The sequence below is a fragment of the Ahaetulla prasina genome, chromosome 1 (genome assembly GCF_028640845.1).
Source record: "Ahaetulla prasina isolate Xishuangbanna chromosome 1, ASM2864084v1, whole genome shotgun sequence".
Lineage (NCBI taxonomy): Eukaryota > Metazoa > Chordata > Lepidosauria > Squamata > Colubridae > Ahaetulla > Ahaetulla prasina.
In genome coordinates this window covers 30,664,758-30,690,442 of record NC_080539.1, presented here as the reverse complement: position 1 = coordinate 30,690,442, position 25,685 = coordinate 30,664,758, and the positions used below count along the sequence as shown (strand labels likewise).

The following is a 25,685-nucleotide window of genomic DNA, read 5'->3' as shown; positions in this document are numbered from 1 at the left end:
TTCCAGTCTTCTTTCTCATTTATTAAGGCTGATGTCAGATAAATACTGTATAGAACATATTTTCCCTTAACAAGAGGTTTTCCTTTTAAAGAAACCTCAAAGCCATGTTGTTCACTTGAAAACTGCTAAAAACGATTCTCTTTGCATAGCAAATTTTGCGTTATCGCTCATTACCAAACAACTTTACAGAACGCAGCATGCCAACTTACAATATTATTCTCATAGTGGGGAAAAAGTAGTTAGCTACTGTTAAGTGGCAGGAAACCTATATTAACGTAAATATCCATATTGTAAAATATGTGTGGCTTTCTCCATTTACTGTGAAACAATTTTTTTTGAAGGCACTAGAAAATATTAACAAAAGCCACTGAGAGTCCTTTGTAGGAAAGTCCAGAGATATCTTTTGGAGTATTATTACTACATTCGCTGTCTTGCAGATAACAGGCAAATCTCCTCATGCCTATTTTCACCTTCTTACTGCGGATAATTCTCAATAACCATTGCATGGCCCTGCAGCAAGAGAAGAACTGAAATTACTCAACGAGAGAGAAACAAGATTCCCAGCCCAAGAAAGAAAAATGAACATTGGGAAAATAGGATTACAAAAGGAAACCTTGCCAAGTGCAAGGCAACTATGGCCATGCTACACTGAGTCTAGAACCTATTTGTTCTGATGGTTAAGGTTAGAAACCAGGAGACAGAGAATTCTAATCTTGCCTTAGGCATAAAACCCAGTTGGGTGACTCTCTCTCAGCCCAATACACAGTTATTGTTGTGGGAAAAATAGGAGGAGAAAGGAGTACAGGTAGTCCCCGATTTACAATCATTCATTTAGTGACCATTGAGCACAGAAAAAAATGATTTATGACCAGTTTTCATACCTATGACCGTTGCAGCATCCCCATGATCATGTGATAAAAATTCAGCCACTTGGCAACTGGCAATACTTAATGACAGTTGCATTGTTCCAGAGTCATATGATCACCATTTGTAACTTTTCCAACTGGCTTCTGACAAGCAACGTCAATGGGGGGAAGCCAGATTCGTTTCACGACCACATGATTCACTTAACAATCGCAGAGATTCGCTTAACAATTGGTAAAAAAGGTGGTAAAATGGAGCAAAACAATTGCTCAGCAACAGAAATTTTGGACTCAATCGTGACTGTAAGTTGAGGACTTATCTCTGTTAGGTATACTTGCCACCTTGAGTTATTTATAAAAACAGTAAAGGTGGAATATAAATAAATAAGTAAAACTATTAATAAGCAAACAAATATATAAACAAACAAACATAGATTGCTCATCGTAGGATCCTTACCTGTCCTCCGGCAGCACATGCTGCCACTAAGGCGTATTGTCCCCCTTCCTTCTTCAACCTATGGGCAGCTGTGATTACTAAACGGCAGCCGGTAGCACCAAAAGGATGTCCTAAGGACAGGGATCCACCCCAGTTATTAAATTTGTCCATAGAAGGAGCTCCCACCTAAAACAATAAATGAGACTTAGGTTCTGAAATAAATTATCCAATTTCACCCATGACAGGAAGAAAGTTACAAAACGTAAGCTTGAAAGACCATCAGACTAGGTAACATATCAACTCAGCTGATGTTTGCCAGGGGTTTGCTTCAGCCACTGAAACATCACTGGAGAAGAGTAAGTCTGCTCACATGTGGCAAACACTGGACTGAGGGAAGAACTAAAGACAACTATACACAGGATGCCTCTAACTTCCACCATGCCCCTCTATGACGTTTCTGGGAAACGTAGCAGGGAAAATCCGATAAGGTGCATAGAAACCAGAGAACAGGAAGGACAAAATACAGAAAGATAACGGATATGCAAATTCACAGTAACCTTAAGCCTACCTTTGACTTTCTGCCCATGCAGTTCTGGGCAAACCAATCTGAATCCATGGCTTTGAGATTTGCTAAAATTTGTCCCTATAAGTGGAAAGGAAGGAAAAGGGAAGATTCCATTGCAGCAATAATATAGTCAAAATGCATGCAATCCCCACAGTAGAAACATTTATTGTAACTACAGAAGAATTAACACAAACCAACTAGCTGATAAGGTACTTGAGGTTTTACACATTTCCAAATTATTACTGCCAAACTTTAATTACAACCACTGTGTTATGCTATTTTACTTGTTCGTTCTCATGACCATTAACATGTAGAATACCACAATGCAAAAGTAAGCAATCTCGTAACCCATAAGACATTTCCAAAATAGGTGACAATGGATTATGAGGCAAAACAGCTGAAATAAACAAAATCACCTATCAAAGTTGTAATAAATGATAAATGTGCCAATTTCCAGTCAACAGATGTCAACAAGGCTACAAATCCAATGGATTTGTAATATAGCAATTTGAATCCAACGGAGAATGCTACAAGCCCTAATCACTAAACGAAGTCTCATTGTTACAGCTATCCAGAGTAATTGGACTATGACAATATGAATTTACTGGCTTGGCCTGGCCTGTGTGTAAATATCAGTGTGTGACCTTGCCCCAAATTTATTTTTAAAAAGTAGACAAAAAGTAGGATTCGAGACAGACTTGATGCAATTAACATGCATATAACGACTGGGGTTTCTATTTATAATGTTGTTTCTTGATTACTGGAATTAAGAACACAATCCTACAGTATCCTCACTTGCTTCTTTTATTTTATTGCTCTTTCATTCAATTTTGTTTCATATGTTCCCATTGTATTTTAGAGTCTTCATTTTGTATTTCATTCTGAATGGTCAAGCGAAAGAAAAGAGTCTGTTCACATCACAGTCATCCTGTCTGGCAAAATCTCCCAATGATCACCTGACACAAGTGATGCTGAAAACTCCAAAGCGTGAGGATTTGGTGGGGGGGGAGGTGGGAGAGAGACTTAATGTTAACAGATGTGGGTCAAAATTTTGTGGCCTATATAGGCTTTTTATATGTAAGATTCTTTCAAAATCTAAAGACGAGGCAAATCATACAATCTGGCTTTCGTTTGGGGGGGGATAGTGGTCTCTGCATGAAGATCTCAGAAGTGATGCCCCTAACCATAAATGGGTCATTGTCTGGTGAAGTCTGCACTGATGAAACATATTCCATTCGACAGGGCAGGGGGTTACAGCTGGCGATGAGCAGCAAGAAGCAGCCTGCTTGCCTCTCATGCCTTCATTATATTCACACCATAGGCTTTACATGGATTAGGCCTGAAGAACCATCTGTCTTGTTGCTAGCATTTATAGGAGACACTTTTCTAAGGATGCTTCCATTCACAGAACTTTGTATGTGTTGTGTCTGCTGCAGCCCCTGAGCCGGTCCTCCTGGCTGAGAGTGACTCAGAGAGTGAGGGGGAAGAGCCGACAGGGCTACCCTCTGCGGGACCTTCCTCTCTGGCTCCGCTCCAGGTCCCAGAGGCAGGCCAGGTGGAGGAGGAGGAGCTGACACAGCCTCTTTCCCCCGACCCCTCCTCCTCCTTCCTGGAAGAGCTCCAAGAGCCAGCTGAGGAGAATCAATTGTGGCTAGATGCAAGGCAGCGATGCCGAGTGAAGCGTGCGCAGCAAAAAGAAGGAAGGGGCTGGCCCAGAGAGTGCTGAGTCACGGAGCCACACCCCACAGGATATAAAAGTGGGTGGAGCTGCCTTTGGGCTCCGTGACGGACAAAAACAGACTTTTGGAAGCTTTGGCTGTGATATTTTGTACTTTGTGATACTTTGGCTTCTGTTTATTCCTGAACTGCAATTATGCTGGTCTGAGGAGAACTTGGCAGGCACTCGCAGGTTCATTGCCAGGACTGTTATCTGTCGTCAGAGTAAATTGCTGGCAAAGATAGTCAGCTCGCGTGTCTTTTTGGTTGTGGTTGGGAGGGAACAGAACAGTATGTTAGATAAAAAAGACTTCTCCTGTGTTGTGGAATAGTCTCCCGTAAGATCAGATTCCACTCTTATAACTTTTTAAAAAGTTAAAAAGAGAGTTCTTTTAATTCAGTCTTTTTAGCTGTTTGGAGTAGTGTATTATGCATTTAAAGTGACTTTTTAAAACTATTCTTACTAAGTTGTTGACTAGCCACCTTAATTGTAGAAAGGGAGTATTTCAGTTCCCTCTATAACAGGGGACTCCAAACTTGGCAACTTTGCTGGCTGAGGAACTCTGGGAGTTGAAGTCCACAAGTCTTAAAGTTGCCAAGGTTGGGGACCCCTGCTCTATAATAATTAATAACTGATCAACCCAAGATTGAAAACTACAATTACTGGGTGAAGTAACAAAATATAATGAAATGCTTGAACAAAGCTATCTGTGTTGCATAGACTTTAGAAATACTTACTGAAAACGCTTCATGAAATTCAAACACGTCAATGTCTGCCATTGTTAGGCCAGCTTTTTCCAAAACTTTGGGAGTAGCATATGTTGGCCTAAGAGAAAAAGAAGCCAAGGGTTGCATTCAGATCCTTCTGGACAGGGGAAACCCTACTGGCTGAGAAAGGTTGCAGCTACTCAGAAGAATGTGCCTGTCTGCCTGTATCACCATTATAAAAAGGCACCCTTTCTTTTTATTTGGCAGAAATAAACAAAATAGCTCTCTATTTCAAGTAGCCTGAAGAATTCTTATCCTCTCCCCCTCTGATCTAAAAACTCTGAATAGAGAACACAATATTTCTATAGTAACAAACATTTTCTCTCTTGTTGGTGATATAAGAAGCTGTGCAGCAAAGAAATGGAAACATAATGTTTGCTGCAAATTAGATATGCTAAAGAGTTGACTGAAAAGAATAAGAAACTACATAAACAAAGCAATTTCAGAATTCAGGAGGTTTTTATACCATTTCTTACAAGCTGTGGAGATTTGCATTTATGACTCAGCCACTGTTTCTTCAAGTATCAGTGACAAAATGTAAGAACCCAAATTGAGCATGGGTGTTGGTATGTCTGGCCATTAGTCAGCAGCTCAGGATTTGTCTGCGGTCCAGGACAGTCAGCTCTTGAACGATTTTCAGAGGGGATTGATGGCAATACAGCCCTATGCTCAGGGTAGGGAAGAATGTGTGGGAGAAGGTAGGGAAGGATTGAGTTCACGTGTCCTAGAGAACCTTAGCTGAATGAAACTGATCGTAGAAATAGGCTGCTACAACTGTCACCAGTCAAGTGGTAGATATACTGTGGAAGAAGTGGCAATCCCCACTCCCCAGAGAAATAATGCAGTTGCCAGCCCTGCCAAGAAAAGCTGCCAGTAAATTTTATGTGGCAAAAAGGGGGAAATAATTATATTCAAAGAGAATAATCATACTGTTATGTAATTAGCTGGGAGTCAGGAGTCATATACATATTAGTGGTAAAGGTAAAGGTTTCCTCTGTCTAGTCGTGTCCAACTCTAGGGGCTGGTCCTCATCTGTTTCCTAGCTGAGGAAGCAAGTGATGTCCAAAGACACTTCCGTGGTCATGTGGCCAGTATGATTATACCCTGAGGCACACAAATGCTGTTATCTTCCCATCAAAGTGGGATATTTATTACTCACATATGCATGCTTTCAAACTGCAGGAGCTGGGACAAGTAACGGGAGCACAGCACTCAGATCTCAAACCTGGGCTGTCAAATTACTGGCTGAAAGCCCACCATCTTAAAAGCTGGGCCACCCCACCCCATTTTTTAGTAGTAAAATAACTCATATTTTCAGCCAATTTCAGTTCTACGTGTTTTTAAAAGTGTGATGCCTAACACACTGCTTAAGGATCAAATGCAGCAGCTGGGATAGTTGCCTAGGACTAAAAAAGAGGGAATAAGGTTTCTATAAATAAAATGATTTGGAAAATGGACACGTTTCCATTTTCATGGTAAAACGATTCTACATTTACAACTTACCCAAGCAGAAGCTGATCTTTTGGGTCTTGGGATACATATACAAAATCCCTAAATTGTTTTTTTTTTTAAAAAGAGAGAAAAAGAAGCCAAGGGTTGCATTCAGATCCTTCTGGACAGGGAAACCCTACTGGCTGAGAAAGGTTGCAGCTACTCAGAAGAATGTGCCTGTCTGCCTGTATCACCATTATAAAAAGGCACCCTTTCTTTTTATTTGGCAGAAATAAACAAAATAGCTCTCTATTTCAAGTAGCCTGAAGAATTCTTATCCTCTCCCCCTCTGATCTAAAAACTCTGAATAGAGAACACAATATTTCTATAGTAACAAACATTTTCTCTCTTGTTGGTGATATAAGAAGCTGTGCAGCAAAGAAATGGAAACATAATGTTTGCTGCAAATTAGATATGCTAAAGAGTTGACTGAAAAGAATAAGAAACTACATAAACAAAGCAATTTCAGAATTCAGGAGGTTTTTATACCATTTCTTACAAGCTGTGGAGATTTGCATTTATGACTCAGCCACTGTTTCTTCAAGTATCAGTGACAAAATGTAAGAACCCAAATTGAGCATGGGTGTTGGTATGTCTGGCCATTAGTCAGCAGCTCAGGATTTGTCTGCGGTCCAGGACAGTCAGCTCTTGAACGATTTTCAGAGGGGATTGATGGCAATACAGCCCTATGCTCAGGGTAGGGAAGAATGTGTGGGAGAAGGTAGGGAAGGATTGAGTTCACGTGTCCTAGAGAACCTTAGCTGAATGAAACTGATCGTAGAAATAGGCTGCTACAACTGTCACCAGTCAAGTGGTAGATATACTGTGGAAGAAGTGGCAATCCCCACTCCCCAGAGAAATAATGCAGTTGCCAGCCCTGCCAAGAAAAGCTGCCAGTAAATTTTATGTGGCAAAAAGGGGGAAATAATTATATTCAAAGAGAATAATCATACTGTTATGTAATTAGCTGGGAGTCAGGAGTCATATACATATTAGTGGTAAAAGTAAAGGTTTCCCCTGTCTAGTTATGTCCAACTCTAGCGGCTGGTCCTCATCTGTTTCCTAGCTGAGGAAGCAAGTGATGTCCAAAGACACTTCCGTGGTCATGTGGCCAGTATGATTATACCCTGAGGCACACAAATGCTGTTATCTTCCCATCAAAGTGGGATATTTATTACTCACATATGCGTGCTTTCAAACTGCAGGAGCTGGAACAAGTAACGGGAGCACGGCACTCAGGTCTCAAACCCGGGCTGTCAAATTACTGGCTGAAAGCCCACCATCTTAAAAGCTGGGCCACCCCACCCCATTTTTTAGTAGTAAAATAACTCATATTTTCAGCCAATTTCAGTTCTACGTGTTTTTAAAAGTGTGATGCCTAACACACTGCTTAAGGATCAAATGCAGCAGCTGGGATAGTTGCCTAGGACTAAAAAAAAGGGAATAAGGTTTCTATAAATAAAATGATTTGGAAAATGGACACGTTTCCATTTTCATGGTAAAACGATTCTACATTTACAACTTACCCAAGCAGAAGCTGATCTTTTGGGTCTTGGGATACATATACAAAATCCCTAAATTGTTTTTTTTTTTTAAAAAAAGAGAGAAAAAGAAGAGATTGATTACATGGTTACATAGATGAGAAAATGTCCATGGTTTTATGACAGATGGTGAGAGAAGGGAGGGGATAGCTTCCATTCACCTGAGGTAGGCCTTTGGTTTGTATCCCAGTGCCAAAGCCTTCTCTTCAGACATCAAGAGTATTGCTGATGCTCCATCAGTCTGTGGAGACAATATAAAAATGCCATCAGAATCCGAAAGAAGAAGAAAGCTCCACCCCTCTGTCTCTGAATTCAATTTGCACATTATTGCAGTTGTTACTTTAAAAAGAAACCTCAAATCTAAGCCTAATGCAAAATAAGTCCTTTTGTATCCCCAAAAAATGGCAAACCTGAATTTTAAAACTGCTGGCCAGGAAAAAGTCTGGAACTAAGATGACTGAAAGGAAAAGAACCAGCTGGGCCCAAGTAAAGAGTGAGAAGAAAAGATAATGGTAAGGAAGGAAGGAAGGAAGGAAGGAAGGAAGGAAGGAAGGAAGGAAGGAAGGAAGGAAGGGGAAGCATAAATAATAATTAACATGGAAAAAGGCAAAAGAAGAGGAAAGCCAGACACGACTTGGTGGAGGAGTTTTGGGTCACAAAATTTTAAGACCCAAGTACTTTGAAAGTGTTCCCATATGATGGGAACATCTCATATGATGACGGTGTAATAACTGTGGAGTCCTTGATCAGGTCGAGTCAAGTAATGAAACCTCTGTGAACAACCAAGATCAGAGAGCCCAAGGACTCCACAGTTCAACTGTGAGCTACATATATTCTCTTCTATTGTATAACAACGCTACACTGGTTTGGAAAATGAGCCATGTCACACTACTTCGAATTTTAGGAAAACAACATTATTCCACCTAATGTTACTGCATTACTAGGATGACAAATCACTATCAAATCCTGGATAAGTAACAAATACTCATATGCAAGTTTTAGAAGCAACCATAAACTCTAAAAGAACAGCCAAGGGTCCTTCATGAACCAGATTGCGGCTTGGTGCTATGCTTGAATCAATTTTGTAATCTATTCTGATTAAAAACCAATGCCAATCTAAGATTCCAGCAATTGTGATTATGTCGTATAATGAGGATGCTTCAGAATGTATTTTTCAAAGGCCAATGTACAAGGGTGTTACCAGGAAAGAAGAGTTGGCAGCTGTTACAGTTCCATATGGCTTAACAAAAGCAGCTTTCAGTCGACCCATCTGCTCCAATGAAGATGGCCGGATGCCGTTATCCTTCACTACAGTGTCCTTCCCTGCAAGAGTCAAGTGAAGGTTCAAGACATCTGCTGTGTTGAAAGTCTACCTGTGAAATTCAACCTTCTTCATTTCTGCAATTCTTGACTGGGGCCTACGCTGCTCATAATCTTAAACACATACATGTTTTTCCTATATTCCCTTCCAATGGACCAGCTTTTCTCCAACTATTTACTTTATCTTCTCCTCTACCTTCAAGATTTTCCAAGATTGTTTGTAACTTTGTCTCTCTCTAGGAAACCCTTCCCAACTAGATACTCTTCACAATTACTAGATAATCATAATCCATAACCATTCATAATCCTCAACCAGCACACCCTCCAGCTGGGATTTGTTGCAATTCAAGTCCTGCACTTTTGCAGATAGATTGGAGAAGGCTCCTTTTTGATCACTTGGAAATATCACAGCCAGACGCTCTTAAGAATATAGCACAGAGGTATCAAACTCATGGCCCGCGGGCCAAATCCGGACCGTGATGTGATCAGATCTCACCAGCAGGGCCGTCCTGGAAAATGTAAGGGTCTGGCCTGCATTGCTTTGGCCCAGTCTACCCACGTCGCTTCAGCCCAGTCTACCCAATGCGAAGAGGAAACATGCCAACAGTTTGGGGAGTGGTGTCAAGGTGGCCATGCCCATCCAGTCAGCCATGCCCACCCTGCCCCCGAGATCAACCACAGCCCTGATGCGGCTCTCAATGAAATTGAGTTTGATATAGCAGTTCATCCAGTACTAAGATTTATGGTCAAGTCATGCAACTCCTTGAGGACTTTGTGTCAGCCAGACAATTATAGCCGGTGGTGGCATCATTAATATCAATTGCTGTAGTATATTACATTATGGGTATAGTCCATAATGGTTTTGCAGGATGACAATCTGCCTTAGGAAAAATAAATTTGTATTATTTTAAAAGACAGAAAAAAGTGGCTAGTTGTGCTTGTTACACCATATAACACTAGGAAGGATTTTGACCAAAATACTCTTGAGAACATTAAAGAGTTCTGTATATTTGAGGCCCATTTGACTGACTTACTACTAGCATTTTAACGGGAGGCATTCAGTCATTTTGACCAGATAATGGATATTTTTGTTTTTTAAATTTGTTATTAAATCTGATATTTTAACAAAAATTTGCTAATATCTAAACACAAAATGCAATTTGCTACTTCTAAATACGTATTTTTAAGGAGAATACTTAAAATTATCCCAAATAAAATAGGATATCTGGAAAAGTGTTCACTTTCCTTGTTTGCTATATGGATGTAGCTGAGCTAATGCAAGAATTAGGCAGAGGCAAGGCATATGTTTCAATCATAACTCATCCACTGAAGAAATCTATGAAATAGGAAGAGCGGAAGAATAAGGCAGGGGAGAAAAAACTAGTATCTGTAAAAACAGGTTTTTGTCTCCTCTTATCTTTCTTTATTCAGCGTCTAAAAGCCATTCCAAGAGAAAAGTATTTCCCTTCCTTCCACATCCCTCTGGAATGTGGGATCATTGCTACAGATTCCTTTAAACAGACATTTTACCTGGCACTTTGAATGCTACTATATCTGTGAGAAGGGATTCATCTTGTGCTTTCTTAGCCAGTGTGTGTGAACGGAGAGCATATTCATCTTGCTCCAAACGTGATATAGCAAATGCAGCTGCCAGGCGATCTGCTGAATGACCCATGGTCTCGTTGGTGGAAAATTCTGCCACTGCAGGGAGCTAGAAATATTGAAAAAATACAATGTGAAGATCAGTGTCCCTCAATTCAGTGCAGACAGCTCTATAATCTAATAGTTGAAGGTAAATCCACAGGATTTAGCAATGTAAAATATGTACTATAATACTGGTGTGCTCACCTTTTGCCATCTAATAATAATAATAATAATAATAATAATAATAATAATAATAATAATAATAATATCAGAGTTGGAAGGGACCTTGGAGGTCTTCTAGTCCAACCCCCTGCCCAGGCAGGAAACCCTACACCATTTCAGACGAATGGCTATCCAACATTTTCTTAAAAATTTCCAGTGTTGGAGCATTCACAACTTCTGCAGGCAAGTCGTTCCACTTATTAATTGTTCTAACTATCAGGAAATTTCTCCTTAGTTCTAAGTTGCTTCTCTGTTTGATTAGTTTCCACCCATTGCTTCTTGTTCTACCCTCAAGTGCTTTGGAGAATAGTTTGACTCCCTCTTCTTTGTGGCAACCCCTGAGATATTGGAACACTGCTATCATGTCTCCCCTAGTCCTTCTTTTCATTAAACTAGGCATACCGAGTTCCTGCAACCGTTCTTCATATGTTTTAGCGTCCAGTCCCCTAATCATCTTTGTTGCTCTTCTCTGCACTCTTTCTAGAGTCTCAACATCCTTTTTACATCGTGGCGACCAAAACTGAATGCAATATTCCAAGTGTGGCCTTATCAAGGCATTATAAAATGGTATTAACACTTCACGTGATCTTGATTCTATCCCTCTGTTTATGCAGCCCAGAACTGTGTTGGCTTTTTTGGCAGCTGCTGCACACTGCTGGCTCATATCTAAATGGTTGTCCACTAGGACTCCAAGATCCCCCTCACAGGTACTACTATTGAGCAAGGTACCACATATCCAGTACCTGTGCATTTTGTTTTTTTGGCCTAAATGTAGAACCTTACTTTTTTTCACTGTTGTATTTCATTTTGTTAGATAGTGCCCAATGTTCAAGTCTGTCAAGATCTTTCTGTATCTCTTGTGTAATCTACTCTTCATCCTAAGCTGCTTTACCTACAAACTTGGTCATGACTTTTTCCTCCCTACTCCCTACTTTTTCTTTCAGCAAAGGAATTCCATACATCAACCTCAGCCTCATTTTGCTCTATTATGTAATGAGTTTCTCAAGTCTGGGAAAAAGAATGACAGCTTGCAAAGAATTAAAAGAACATCTGCACATTTTTTCTTTACTAGGTAGCCAACTCTCCAGTAAGTTAACAGATGTTCAGCAAAAGATCAATAAAGTTAGAAATAAATATAAATGCTAAACTAAATATAGCAAATCCCCAAGTTTTTTGTAACAAACCTCTTTCCCCTTCCAATAAATCTGGTTAAAGAAGCCTATATAAGAATCTTGGGGAAGATTTGTGAACAACTACTAAGGGCTTGATATGATACATCTTTTCTAGCATGCAGGCATTATTCTACTCTCCTCGGAATTCTCATACTGCCTGACATGATACTGACTACTTGAATCCTTGACTACTTCTTTTATAAATGGCTTTCTAGACCAAAGTTAATGGAAGTTGAAGATGTAGAACCCAGGAAACAGACAGAGTCAGCAACCATTTTTGGCCACAATGTGTCTCTAGCTCATTATTTTATTTATCCTTGCTCATTTTCTGAATTGGTTCCTCAGGCAGGCAGTGAAATGAAATTTATTTCCTACTTTACCTCAGGTGCAAAGTAATCAGGGCGGATTTTGGAGATCAGGGATAACCTTTGGCCCAATCCTTTTGCTCTTGAAAATCCAAGCAAAATCTTCCTCATCTTCCGACTATGTCTGATAGGAACATCGGACATCAATTCAACACCACCAGCAATTACCACATCCATCTGGCCAGATACGATGAGATTATATGCTATAAAAATCAGAAGGCACATACATGACAGTTACCATGTTGAAGACTGATCAGTTTCCTGACTGAAAATATCCCTTCAATTACTTTTTTTATGCACTTCAGAATTGGCCATTTCTCACCCTTGTACTTCATACACAACATGGAACTTTTCAAGCAGAAGATGAGGGACAAGTCACGTTAGAGTTAAGGATTCAATAGATAACAATTCTTTCCTAAAGTATTTCTTTAAGCCACTTTAAATATTCAACTTTATAAATCCAATTGGGATTCCACTTTATATGACTCTAGGTATACTTTTACACTTTTAAACCTTGGTTTCTTCATGTGCTCTGTTTATTTGCATACTATTTTTTATCTATCTACCAAATTTAAATATTTATCCAGTTTATAAAGGTCTGGGTAGAATCTGTTATACATCCTATTAGAATAAGGCATGTGAAAATTAAAACGCAAATCAAGTTGTAAGAATGAAACTCTGAAGCAATTTACATTATTTTATTCTGGACCACAACCTCCCTATAAATGCTTTCTTAGCATTTTAAAACTAGAAATAGATTTTTATGTCTTTTTTTTTTCAAGAGATGGCTTCTGTTGAATAAAACAGGTGACTATCACCTGCCACATGGCAGATCACTGAGGACATTTCAGGCTTCATATTTTATTCTTGTCCTCCTGATAAAATTTGGTGCTAAAACTCCAGGAATTTGTAACCATAACTAATACTTTACTATAAGACCAAGCAGATCACTTGCTAATATACCATAAAATATTGAAACATCTTCCAGGGGGCAAATTCTACTTTCCTTTCATCTCTTGAGTTAGAATATATATTTATTTATCTTTATCTATTTATTATTATTGATGTCGCCCATCTTGCCGAGGCAAGTCTGGACAGCTTACAGTCATACAATTAAAATACCACATAAAACATTAAAACAACAAATAAGAACCAAACATTTAAAACTCAGATAAAATTCAATTAACCAAGATGGAAAGGAGTGAAAAAGGCATGGGGAGGAGGCGGGGTCTGACTAATATATTAACCACCTCCAAGTTGCCACTCTCCCCCATTGGGGTCCCAGGCCAGATGGCAGAGCCTGGTTCTCGAGCTTTTCCAGAAGGCCAGAAGGTGGGTGCAGATCTCACCGGGGGGTGGGGGGGTGCAGGGTGCTAAATGTTCCATAGGGTGGGTGTCGTGGCAGGAAAGGCGCTTTTTTTGGATCCCGTCAGCTGAAATTCCTTGACTGACAGGGCCTCTTCTGCTGGCATGGATGGGGCAGGCTAATCCCATCAGCATGAGCAGGTACCTCAGATAATCTGGACCCATGCCATGAAGGATTTTTTAGTCCTTAAATTGGACCTGGAAGCAAACTGGCAACCAGTGCAGCTCACAGCACAGTGGTGTAACATAGGCTGTCCTAGGGGCCTCAATAACTGCTCATCCAACTGGTTCTACACAAACTGAAACTTCCAGAGACTCTTGAAGGGTGGCCAAATGTAGAGCATGTTGCAATAGTCCAATATTAAGAAGTAATAAATTCTATTAGAGAAATACATTTTCCTGCATGTTCACAGCCTATTTAAATATAGTCCTTACTTAATCAAGCAGGATAACATACCAGTTGTCATTGCCTGGTTGGAAGATATACAAGCCATGGTGACAGTGTGAGCAGGAGTTTTGTCAGAGAAGCCAGCTCCCAAGGCAGCCTACATAAAAGTCAGAAAGCAAACCAGAATATTGAGAGATGTCTAATTTCTACTGTTCTCATGATACATTGACAGTTTTCAGAATAGCAGGTTTTGCAAGAATCTTGCAGAGAAACTCAGGTTGAGAGATTTTATCTTATTGGTGTATTCAATGACTGGGTAAAGATAGCAATAGCACTTAGACTTATATACCACTTCATAGTGCTTTATAGCTCTCTTTAAGCAGTTTACTGAGTCAGCATATTGACCCCAACAATCTGGATCCTCATTTTACCAACCTCAGAAGGATGGAAGGCTGTGGGGAGATTTAGCCTGCAATACTGTATTCTAACTACTGCACTACCACGGCTCTTGTAGAAGCCTTTTGCTCATCAAACTTTTTATAGTCAACAACTAATTCAATAAGATTTGTTCCCAATATTAAATAAACATTTTTTGTTTGATCAATATTAAAGAACATTTTAAAAGGATATAACCAGAGCCCCTGCTTGTCAATTATGATCACTCTTTGTATTGCAGTTTTCAGTTTATTCAAAACAGAATGGTTCATTCATATCTCATACTAAGTAATAATTTGTGATTTTGGCTTAGCCTATTTGGCGAACCCAGCTAATTTACTCAAACCATGATTAAACCAAAAATGGTGTGAATCCAGATCACCAAATGTAACAAACAAGTTCAGACTAAAGCAACCACAGATTAAGAAATTAATTTATTTGCAATCGCCAATTTTACATATCAGTTAAAAGTTCTTGGCTGTTTGACTCTGCTTACAAACATATGCATAAAATTGCTTGGGAGGCTTTGGGCCTAACTGCAGAGGCACCATATCTAAGAAACCTTTTACACATTTTAACTAGCACGGGAGTAATCCGAGAGTTGCCAGGAAAAGTACTGAAAACTAGTCTTCCAATGAGATCACTGGGACTTGCAAGCAGTGAATATTTTCCTATTGATATATTTCTGTCTCAATAACACCAGAGAAAAGGCTGCCCCAGGTCGTTACCTAATTGTGCAGTGGACCAGAATGCCAAAGAAATTTTTATCTGGAAAATGTAACCTGAATCTTATTTCACCCACCCATGAAATAAAGTTCTCTCAGAGGCATTCTACTTATGTTGGGAACTATGAAGAGAGAATGCACCACAAATACCTCTCTGCTGTCAGTTAAAAGGGGAGGGGGAGGTGTTGCTGAATGGAAAATAAGGCATAGTAGAGCAAAGAAAGATAGCACTTTGCTATACATAGAAAGCAAAGAAAGATAGAGGGAGCAAAAGCTTAGACTCAGGCCCGCCTCTACTTAAGACGCTCTTAGGAAGGACTTCAAATGGCCAGGGTCAGTATGAAAACTTGAAAAACAGGGAATAGAGTCGAATATTCAGAAGTAGAATATTCTCGAAGGACTAATACAATACTGCAATTTAATCAATCTTGGTTTCTATGATTCAGCAGTAAGACACCTAAATAAGGTATCCTTGGTTACACAATACCCCACAACATTGCTTCACTGACTCAAAGCCAACTGGGGTAAAGTTCAGCATGAGCGTTAAAATGAAGATACTTGCTCAGGCGGAGAATCAGATGAGCAAAAACTGGTGACAGGTGACGCAATACAGAGGGGAAATGCAAGCAGTAACCAGTTACTATGATGTTTAACTGCTAAAAATGGCAACTTTGGGGCTTTTAATATTAAAACTTCATCCAGGTGCCTGCTTAGTTTTTGAAAAGCAAACATGAATGCTCTTGCAGTTGTCAGAAATGGGAGATGATTGACCTGCTTAAGGTTTATGAGCAGAACAAATAATTAATAAAGGCTTGTCAACAAGTTAAAGGGCAAGTTCAACAAGTTAGAAACCAGAGATGTAGAGCAATGTCCATTGTTTTTGTTTGTTTTAAAAACCAATAAAACTTTTCTAAAAAAAAAAGTTAAAGGGCACGTCCAGCATTTAAGGCAACAAAAGCCATCAGCAAAACTAGGTAAAATCAAACTGGAGAAAAAAGGTTGATATCTGTGAGTGTGCATACATAAGAAATTACTTAATCCTACAGAATTGGACTTAGTCCTTTTCAGGTATCAAGTTAATAATCAACAACCCTTACATTCTTAATTTCATTTGACTTGGGCTCTCAGTGGTTTTTGCATATAGGAGCTGCAGACAAGCAAATGTGCTTTCAGGAATTATTTTGGGAGGGGGGTGCCTTTGAATTAGTATTGACTCCTGGCAAATGCCTGGACTAATTCTTACAATTTTCTTGGCCAGATTTTTTGGGAACTTATTTGCTATTGCCTCCTTCCTAGAGCTAAGGGTGATTGGCCCAAAGCATAAAATGATACCTTCATGCGCATTGCCAAATCCATGTTTGTAATTACAATGATGAAGTAATACTTTGTAATTCAAGGCTGAGTATGCCTTGAAAAGAATATTTTACTTCTGTAAGTTGCCCAGAATTGCCATCAGTGAGTTGGCCAGCCATATATATTTTCTTAATAAATATTTAAAAAGTGCTTCAGATCTGCCCATTTCTGTTGTTTAAATCGGCCTGTCATTTTTCATGCTTCTAAATACCAACAACAAACAACAAACACAGCTATGCCTGCTTTAAGGGTTACATTGACTTTAATAAGTGGATTTCTTACAGGAGTCACCCACTTTATTAGGTGATTAGGAAGATCAGCAGCAGGAAAGCACTGGAAAAAAATAGGATGGGAGCCCTGTAGGAAAATGGCAATGGGAAAGTGATAGGTGGTCCGTGAAGAGTGGAACAAGAAGAAGATTAGAAAGTTAGAAAGTACCATGTATTAGGTTCATAGCATAGAAAGTGACAAAAGACAGAGGGGGCTCTAGTCTGAGGCAAGTGGTGAGAGAAACTGGCAGATACAGCATCAAGCCTTGCAGGTTTTAAAGAACAGGAAGCAGAAGCAAACATTCCTTCATGTGCATCAAGTCTGCAAAATGACAGGCAGGCAGGCTTTTTAATGCATGCACAAAATGTGGAAGTGTGTTTTAATGTGACTTGATATTTAGAAAGTAAATCTGATATAAAATTCAGTTTTATTTGGAAACCATTAAAGGCTACATTTTTAAACATGGAATTGCACAATATCCAAAATTATGGTTTCAGGAGTTAAATTCTAACTTAATATATAATCTCCGTATCATTTACACTGTCTTGATATAATTTTTATCATCTGTAGTTTTTCTATCTCTCCGTTTAAAATGTTTGACTGTGTTTAGCCAAAGACTTAAAACCATATCTAATCAAAGATGTTTCGATTAGAAAATGGATATCAAATGTTTTATTGTGTTACAAGTTTTAAATACATTTTATCCAGCCTTCTTTTACTGTTACAGATATTTATCTGTATCTATTTTTACAATCTTTTAAACACATATTCACATCTTCTTCTAATTTAACAAACTAGCCCTTCCCCCAAATGGGACCATTTAATAAAAGTTTTATTGCAGGAGCCTATCTAGGTCAGTCACTGGGACCAGAAGTTTAATTTTCGAGCTTTCTTGGGCTCCAGCAAGAGTCTGAAAGCTCAGAAGACTAAGCCTCTGGTCCTGGTGACCAAGCCAGTTTGGATCCTGCAACATTATCCTAGGACATGTATATTTGCCTTCATTCATAAAAGTTTTACTGTATTTCAAGATTGCAGAAAGAAGTACATCTCCATTTTTAAGTCATAGAAGCCAGATTCCACTCAAAATTAGTTCCTTCATCTCATCTTCATTCATATCACCCACCCCCCTACCCCATCTCAAGTCTTCTGATTCTTCTATTGTTTAACATACCTCTCTAGCGACATTACTTGTTTTCACTTCTTGGATAACAGTGCCTAACATAATGTACTCAACAGCTTCCTTAGGCACATCAGTCCGATACAGCAAGCCTCTGAGGGAACAAATCAGAGAAAGAAGGCACTTCAGTGTCAAATCAAGAGTGTTTTAAAAAAATGGTAACAGAGATGACAGAGGGGATTGAGTGCATGCCTTAAGAGGACAGACTGAAGGAACTTGATTATTCATTCTGAAGAAAAGGTTATAGTTTGGCAAGATTCTGTCCATTACTGTAAGCAAACGTTTTCATCACATCTATCTAGTGTAAGAGTCACTCTGATGTTGTGGTTAAGGCAGGCTAGAAACCAAGAGACTGCACATGAAACCAGTTGGATGACCTTGGGCGAGGCACTCCCTCTCAGCCCTCGGAAGAAGGCAATGGCAAACCACTTCTAGAAAAACTTACCAAGAAAGCTGCAGGGACTTATCCATGCAGTCTCTGAGAATCAGAAAGCAAATTGGCTCTCCAAACATTTCCAAAACTCCTGTTCCAAATTTTGTTACATGCTAATCTAGGTAATCTGCTGAATCTAGATAGTCAACAGAAATCTTGACAGGATTTTTGTTGTTGCTCTTTTGTGTGAAGTGATTAAATTACCTTGTGTACTTTTTAATTCTGGAAATTATCAAAGAACAGGCAGCTTTCAAAATACTCTTCCCTCATTAAATGCTTCCCAGAGTGGGCCAAGAGGTTATCTTGGAAAGAGTCATACTTTGCTACAGCCTGTGCAGTTTTGCTCCCACAGCCCAGAGTCCACCTTGCTTTGTAGTTAAGCAAAGTAATAAATGTAGTCCTTGAATTAAAATATGATTCTACATGACATTGCAACTGTAAATCCTAGATTTTATTACTGGGAAAACAGTCCTTTTCATTCTATAAGTTAAGTTGCAAGATGATTTCTAGGGCAATGTTTTGGATCTGATTGGGAGAAAATGCTTTAGAATGCAAGAAAAGATGAATGCAGTAAATTCCTGCAATTCACTGGAGAGCTACCGCTGTTCTAATGACTTCGTGGCGGTTTCAGTTCATTCAGCTTTAATGAATCCAGAGGGAAGCTGTATTCCTGCTCTTAGGAAAAATACTTCTTCCCAATTGAATCCAAAGTATTACAAAGCCCTAGAGCTTACAGGACAGGACACAACAAAATTTAGGACATTTCTACCTCAAATTCTTTTTTAAATTCACATGTAAGTGTTTTACTTAAGATAAAGACAAATCTAAAGAAAAACAGAAAAAAGGTGCAAGGTAAGAAAAAAAAAAGTTATGCAATACAGTCAGCTCCGAACTTATCTTTAACAGATAATTATAATATTATAATCTTCCCTCCCTCTTAGATGTCAAACAAATCCCTTTAACTCCTCACTTAGTCCACTTTTTTTTAATCCTCAATCCATAATTCATATTATTTTTCTTATTTCAGCAAAAGCTCCATATAAAATAACATTTCACCTGGAGACTAGAAATTCTAATCCCACCTTAAGCACAAAAGCAGCTGGATAACTTTAGAGCAGTCGCACTCACTCAGCCCAACCCACCTCACAGGGTTGTTGTAAGGAAAAGAGGACGAATGATTAGATATGCTTGCTACCTTGAGTTATTTATAAAAATAATAAAGATGGGATATAAATAAAGATGAAAGAATTCAAAGTACATTAGGAAGACAACAAGGAGAATTATTCTCATCTGTATTTATTGGGAGTAAGAATGGCAGCATTCTACTGATTGCAAAAAGAGTAGTTTGATAAAACAAGAAAGAAGAAAAGGCACTTCAGGCACAAAAAACAAAGTAGAACAACATCCCTAAACAACTCTCTATGAACTGAATCACAACCAAACTGCCCCACTTCTATTTATTTACTACTTACATCAGTGCTGCCCTGGCCAAGTCATGTGGCATTAAATCTGCATACCTGAAGATTAGAAGAGAAAGAAAAAAATACCTTCTCATTAATTCCTGAAAAATATACTTTTGTTTTACTAACTGCAGTATAAATTGAAAAGGAAATTACAATACCTTTAAATTTGGCTGTTTCTCTGTTAATATTATTTATATCTCTTCTTCCCAAAAGTGCCCAAGGGGTTTTATAAATTGTTTTTATACATTTTTATAAAGGGAAGATTTAATACTCACGAGGTCCCAGACTGCAAAAATGGAATGCGAACACCATCCACCACTACAATATTCTTCATCCCATTTTTAGCTAGAGTTTTCTTACTTTTGGCCTGAACTGTAGTAATAACAAATTATTACTAGAAAAACTAGAACAAGAATTATCATAAAATAATTGAAAACCAAAGTATTTATTTATTGCTATTGCTTAGAAAAGAGATCAAAATAATTTTTACACTAGTATAAGAACAAGAGAATTTATTTTGAAATTTGTCAAAAACATCCAAAGCTCACCATTTATTCCTTCTATTTAATGTTAAGATGTTTATTGTTTGATTTTTCCATCTGTAGTTTTCAATGAAGCATGAATAAGCATCAAAACTAGAATCACAGATACTTTTAAAAAATATATTTCTCTGTATAATACACACACACGCAATAAGAGTCATATTAGCAGATTATGTTTCCTATAGATTACAGTACGTTCACAACAAGCTTTGGATTTAATTTATGTGATCTCAGATATATTTTATATCCTAATTTATGACACAGCATAGGAGTGCAAGTACAATAGAGATGTGCAGTCAGATTATTCATATTTTTCCTGTACCTGTTGCGAATAACTGGGATGAGCAGCTGAAAGATCTCAAAGCTGAAAAGTTAAGAAAATCAAAATATAACAACATAGGTAAAACAGACAATGATATCATTCAGACATAAAAACAAAGCAAATTTCTCATAAGCTTCTAACTAATCACGAGCCAAGGGGATCAGAGAGAATGTACTGTGACAATTAGCCCATAAAAGTAAAAAATGAATAATAAGATAGAATTATGGTATCTTAATAGGATAGTAGCTGCAACAGAAAAAGAGCAATGAAACTCAGAAAAAGACAACGAACTACTGTATTTTTCAGACTATAAAATGCACCAAGTTTTTGAAAAGGAAAACAGGAAAAAAATAGTTTTTGGCCTCTGCGTGTCTGGTTTTTGCCCTCCCCAGCCCCCATGAGCACTGTGCAGGCCTCCCAAACCCTCTGCGCATCCTGTTTTTGTAAAAAACATTTTCACAAAAATGGGATGCGCAGAGGATTTGGGAGGTCTGCAGAGTGCTCCTGTGGGCCGGGGAGGGCAAGCACGACGCATGGGGGGCTTGGGAGGCAAAAAATGGCTGTATTCGGTGTATAAGATGCACCAACATTTCTATCCTCTTTTCTGGGGGGGAGTGCATTTTATATTCCAAAAAGTACAGCACGTTAACTAAAATGAATTTATAACCTTTATAACATGCCAGATATAAGTCCAGTAACTAATCATGCATTGGGTATTTTGATTATCTAAAGGAGAAGCACTTACAGAATTTGGTTGACCATGGAATGATGGTAGGAAGAATTTTCATGCCACAAGTCAACAAGGATGCCATTTTGAAGCCTGAAACAGGAAGAAGAGATTGCTGTCATTTGTCTTAGTTTGTAACAGTAAATATTGTGGGCACAGATCCCAGTTCACAGGTTTATTCAAAGTAGCCAAGCTCATGGTTCCCTATCTAGTTTCCAAAAAACACTGGGAAGTTTTCAAGCAGTAAGACATAAGCAGAACCATAATTTTGCTTTATTAATAACAAAGCAGATTAAATTACTTATTTTATACTGGAATTTTGTTAACCTTGGTTAACCAAATTTGCAATCTGGTAAGTATAATTCTTGCTTTAATGTTTCCATCAAGGTTTTGCTCATGCAAATGTAGACTTTGAAAAGAACAAATGCTTTGTACTACCTTATCATCTATCTTCTCTTACATATCCCAGTTTATATATGTCCACCTCATTTTATTAAATGTTACTGTAATATTATGGTTTTGGAGATGAGCTCCAAAAAGGAGAATCAGCACAGTGTACCAATTCAGATACTGAACTGGGAATTGGGAAGAATCAGGTTTAAATTAACATTTAGCTACCGGTATTTATTTTTTATTTTTATTTGTTTATTTTGTCACAACATTATATATAAACACATATAATGAAAGAAAACAATAGGACAGGAACAATAGGCACTTTTGTGCACTTATGCACGCCCCTTATAGACCTCTTAGGAATGGGGTGAGGTCAATGGTAAACAGTTTTTGGTTAAAGCTTTTGGGAGTTTGAGAAGAGACCACAGTCAGGTAGTGTGTTCCAAGCATTAACAACTCTGTTACAAAAGTGATATTTTCTGCAATCAAGATTGAAGTTTGAATCTATTGTTTGCTCTTGTATTATTGTGATTGAAGCTGAAGTAGTCTTTAACAGGAAGGACATTGCAATAGATGATTCTGTGTGTTAAACACAGGTCATGTCTGAGTCAGCGGAGTTCTAAATTTTCTAATCCCAGGATTTCAAGTCTGGAGGTATAAGGTATTTTGTTGTTTACAGAGGAGTGGAGGACTCTTCTTGTAAAATATTTCTGGACTCGTTCAATTGTATTAATATCAGACATGTAGTATGGGTTCCAGACAGGTGAGCTGTATTCAAGAATGGGTCTTGCAAATGTTTTGTATGCTCTGGTTAGTAGTGTAGTGTTTTTGGAAAAGAAGCTACACAAAATTAGGTTTACAACTCTTAGAGCTTTTTTTGCTATGTAGTTGCAATGGGCTTTGGCACTTAGATCATTTGATATGAAAACTCCAAGGTCTTTTACATTATGTAATTTCATTGAGTGGTTTTCCACTTAGAGATACAAGAACAACTGATTCACCTACTGCATGAAATCAAATTTGAAAAAAGTTTTTAAGAACTATTACATACAAATACTTTGTATCTGGAAGAATGCAGGATATATGCTGGATCATTCACATAATATCAATCACATAATATCAAAAGTCAACCATTGAATCTCTTTTCTGAAATTATAATAGGGAAAATCAAAATGCCCGAATTATCTTTATGTTAATAATATACAAAACAAAAATACAAAACCAGTTCAAAAAAGTATAACAAACAAAAGTATAAAACAAACTATAAATAAAAGTAAAAAAAAAGAAAGGAAAATTTTAAACTCTCTCTCTCTCTCTCTCTCTCTCTCTCTCTCTCTCTCTCTCTCTCTCTCTCTATATATATATATATATATATATATATATATATATATATATATATATATATATATATATATATATATATATATAGATCTGGTTATTCGGGTTTTCTCCCGCGTAAATTGGAAGTGTCTTGGCGGCGTTCGTGAAGTCTCATTCGTCATCTTCAGGCTTCAACCGTGCTCCCAGAGCGTCGCCAAGACACTTCCAATTTTACGGGAGAAAACAATAGGACAGGAACAATAGGCACTTTTGTGCACTTATGCACGCCCCTTATAGTCCTCTTAGGAATGGGGTGAGGTCAATGGTAAAGTTTTTGGTTAAAGCTTTTGGGAGTTTGAGAAGAGACCACAGAGTCAGGTAGTGTGTTCCAAGCATTAACAACTCTGTTACAAAAGTGATATTTTCTGCAATCAAGATTGAAGTTTGAATCTATTGTTTGCTCTTGTATTATTGCGATTGAAGCTGAAGTAGTCTTTAACAGGAAGGACATTGCAATAGATGATTCTGTGTGTTAAACACAGGTCATGTCTGAGTCGGCGGAGTTCTAAATTTTCTAATCCCAGGATTTCAAGTCTGGAGGTATAAGGTATTTTGTTGTTTACAGAGGAGTGGAGGACTCTTCTTGTAAAATATTTCTGGACTCGTTCAATTGTATTAATATCAGACATGTAGTATGGGTTCCAGACAGGTGAGCTGTATTCAAGAATGGGTCTTGCAAATGTTTTGTATGCTCTGGTTAGTAGTGTAGTGTTTTTGGAAAAGAAGCTATGCAAAATTAGGTTTACAACTCTTAGAGCTTTATTTGCTATGTAGTTGCAATGAGCTTTGGCACTTAGATCATTTGATATGAAAACTCCAAGGTCTTTTACATTATGTAATTTCATTGAGTGGTTTTCACTTAGAGATACAAGAACAACTGATTCACCTACTGCATGAAATCAAATTTGAAAAAAGTTTTTAAGAACTATTACATACAAATACTTTGTATCTGGAAGAATGCAGGATATATGCTGGATCATTCACATAATATCAATCACATAATATCAAAAGTCAACCATTGAATCTCTTTTCTGAAATTATATAATAGGAAAATCAAAATGCCGAATTATCTTTATGTTAATAATATACAAAACAAAAATACAAAACCAGTTCAAAAAGTATAACAAACAAAAGTATAAAACAAACTATAAATAAAAGTAAAAAAAAGAAAGGAAAATTTTAAACTCTCTCTCTCTCTCTCTCTCTCTCTCTCTCTCTATATATATATATATATATATATATATATATATATATATATATATATATATATATATATATATATATATATATGAGACATATCAAACATTACACTATATATAAAGATTTCAAATTTAAAAGAGAATAAACCTCCTTTGTGGTAAAATATTATATCTGCCTGCTTTAGAAAAGTGTAAATATTATACCATGACAGTGTTTCCTAAGTACAATGGGCAATTTAATTATCTAAATACATATCTTAAGCGTTCCATATTGCTATTATGCTTGCACAGTATTGGGATATTTCTTTTTTACGAAACTTTGCATCATATGTACTTTGGGGTTATACACAAGCTACTTTTGCTCATGCCGATTGCCCTTCCTCAACTTCACCTCTAATTAATCCCATTACTTGCAAAAAAACAGGATATGTAATTCAAGGCAGCTCAAAACATATTTATTCATTAAAGCGGGACTGGCATAATTTAGTGATGTATTTTAATTGGGGTTTTAATATTTTTTAACTTTTTAATTTAAATTTTAATAATCGGCCTTTAAAATTTGCTCTTTTTAATTGTTGTTTTAAACTGTATATATCTTTGTTTTACTTTGGCTGTACACCGCCCTGAGTCCTTCGGGAGAAGGGCGGTATAAAAATTTAATAAAATAAAAATAAATAATAAATAAATATTAAGAAAAAGTAGATAGATCGGTCATTGAGCATATCGATACATCATTTATTTATTTATTTTATTTGTCACACAGTATATATAAGCATAAGCATGAAATAACTAAACAATACATAAGCATATATATATATATAAGCATGAGTATATAATAACTATATTAATTGGATATAACGAAAGGAAACAATAGGACAGGAACGGTAGGCACGCTTGTGCTCTTATGCACGCCCCTTACAGACCTCTTAGAAATGGGGTGAGGTCAATAGTAGATAAGTCTTTGGTTGAAGCTTTGGGGATTTGGGAAGAGACCACAGAGTCAGGTAGTGCATTCCAAGTATTAACAACTCTGTTACTGAAGTTATATTTTCTGCAATCAAGATTGGAGCGGTTAATCATCCTTAATATCTCCGTCCACTGCTCCTATCGCGCCACTTCCCTCCACGGAGAACCCACGCAGGAAAGCAAATCCTCCCACCGCCTAATCCCCCTCACTTGCCCGCCCTCCAGCCCGTTTGGGAATTAGAATCGCCCACCTTGGGGGAGCGCGAAAATCCAAGGCAGATTAGCTCACCGCCGGCAACAGCCCTCCACCACAGGCTGCAAACAAACAGCCCCGCCCCCTAACCCGCTCAAGGGCGCCCAATAGAAAGGAGGCCCTCCCTTGCAGACGGTAACCGGCGTTCGCCGTAGCCGTCTAAATCCCCCCCCTTCTTCCGGTTCAACGTT

General features: G+C 37.9%; 1 protein-coding gene across 1 annotated transcript; it reads right to left on the bottom strand.

The window, feature by feature from the left end:
- HADHB (hydroxyacyl-CoA dehydrogenase trifunctional multienzyme complex subunit beta) lies at positions 1 to 25,649 on the bottom strand. Its single transcript, XM_058164712.1, has 16 exons — positions 25,493 to 25,649; positions 21,322 to 21,396; positions 20,577 to 20,618; positions 19,988 to 20,084; positions 19,722 to 19,766; positions 17,811 to 17,910; positions 13,926 to 14,013; positions 12,119 to 12,306; positions 10,231 to 10,411; positions 8,582 to 8,703; positions 7,542 to 7,621; positions 5,852 to 5,899; positions 4,319 to 4,406; positions 1,868 to 1,942; positions 1,321 to 1,485; positions 1 to 510 (listed from the first exon to the last, which is right to left on the bottom strand). The coding sequence occupies exons 2-16, from the start codon at positions 21,386 to 21,388 to the stop codon at positions 475 to 477; spliced, it is 1,422 nt and encodes a 473-aa protein (XP_058020695.1). The 5' UTR covers positions 21,389 to 21,396; positions 25,493 to 25,649; the 3' UTR covers positions 1 to 474.
- Between the last annotated feature and the right edge of the window lie 36 nt (positions 25,650 to 25,685).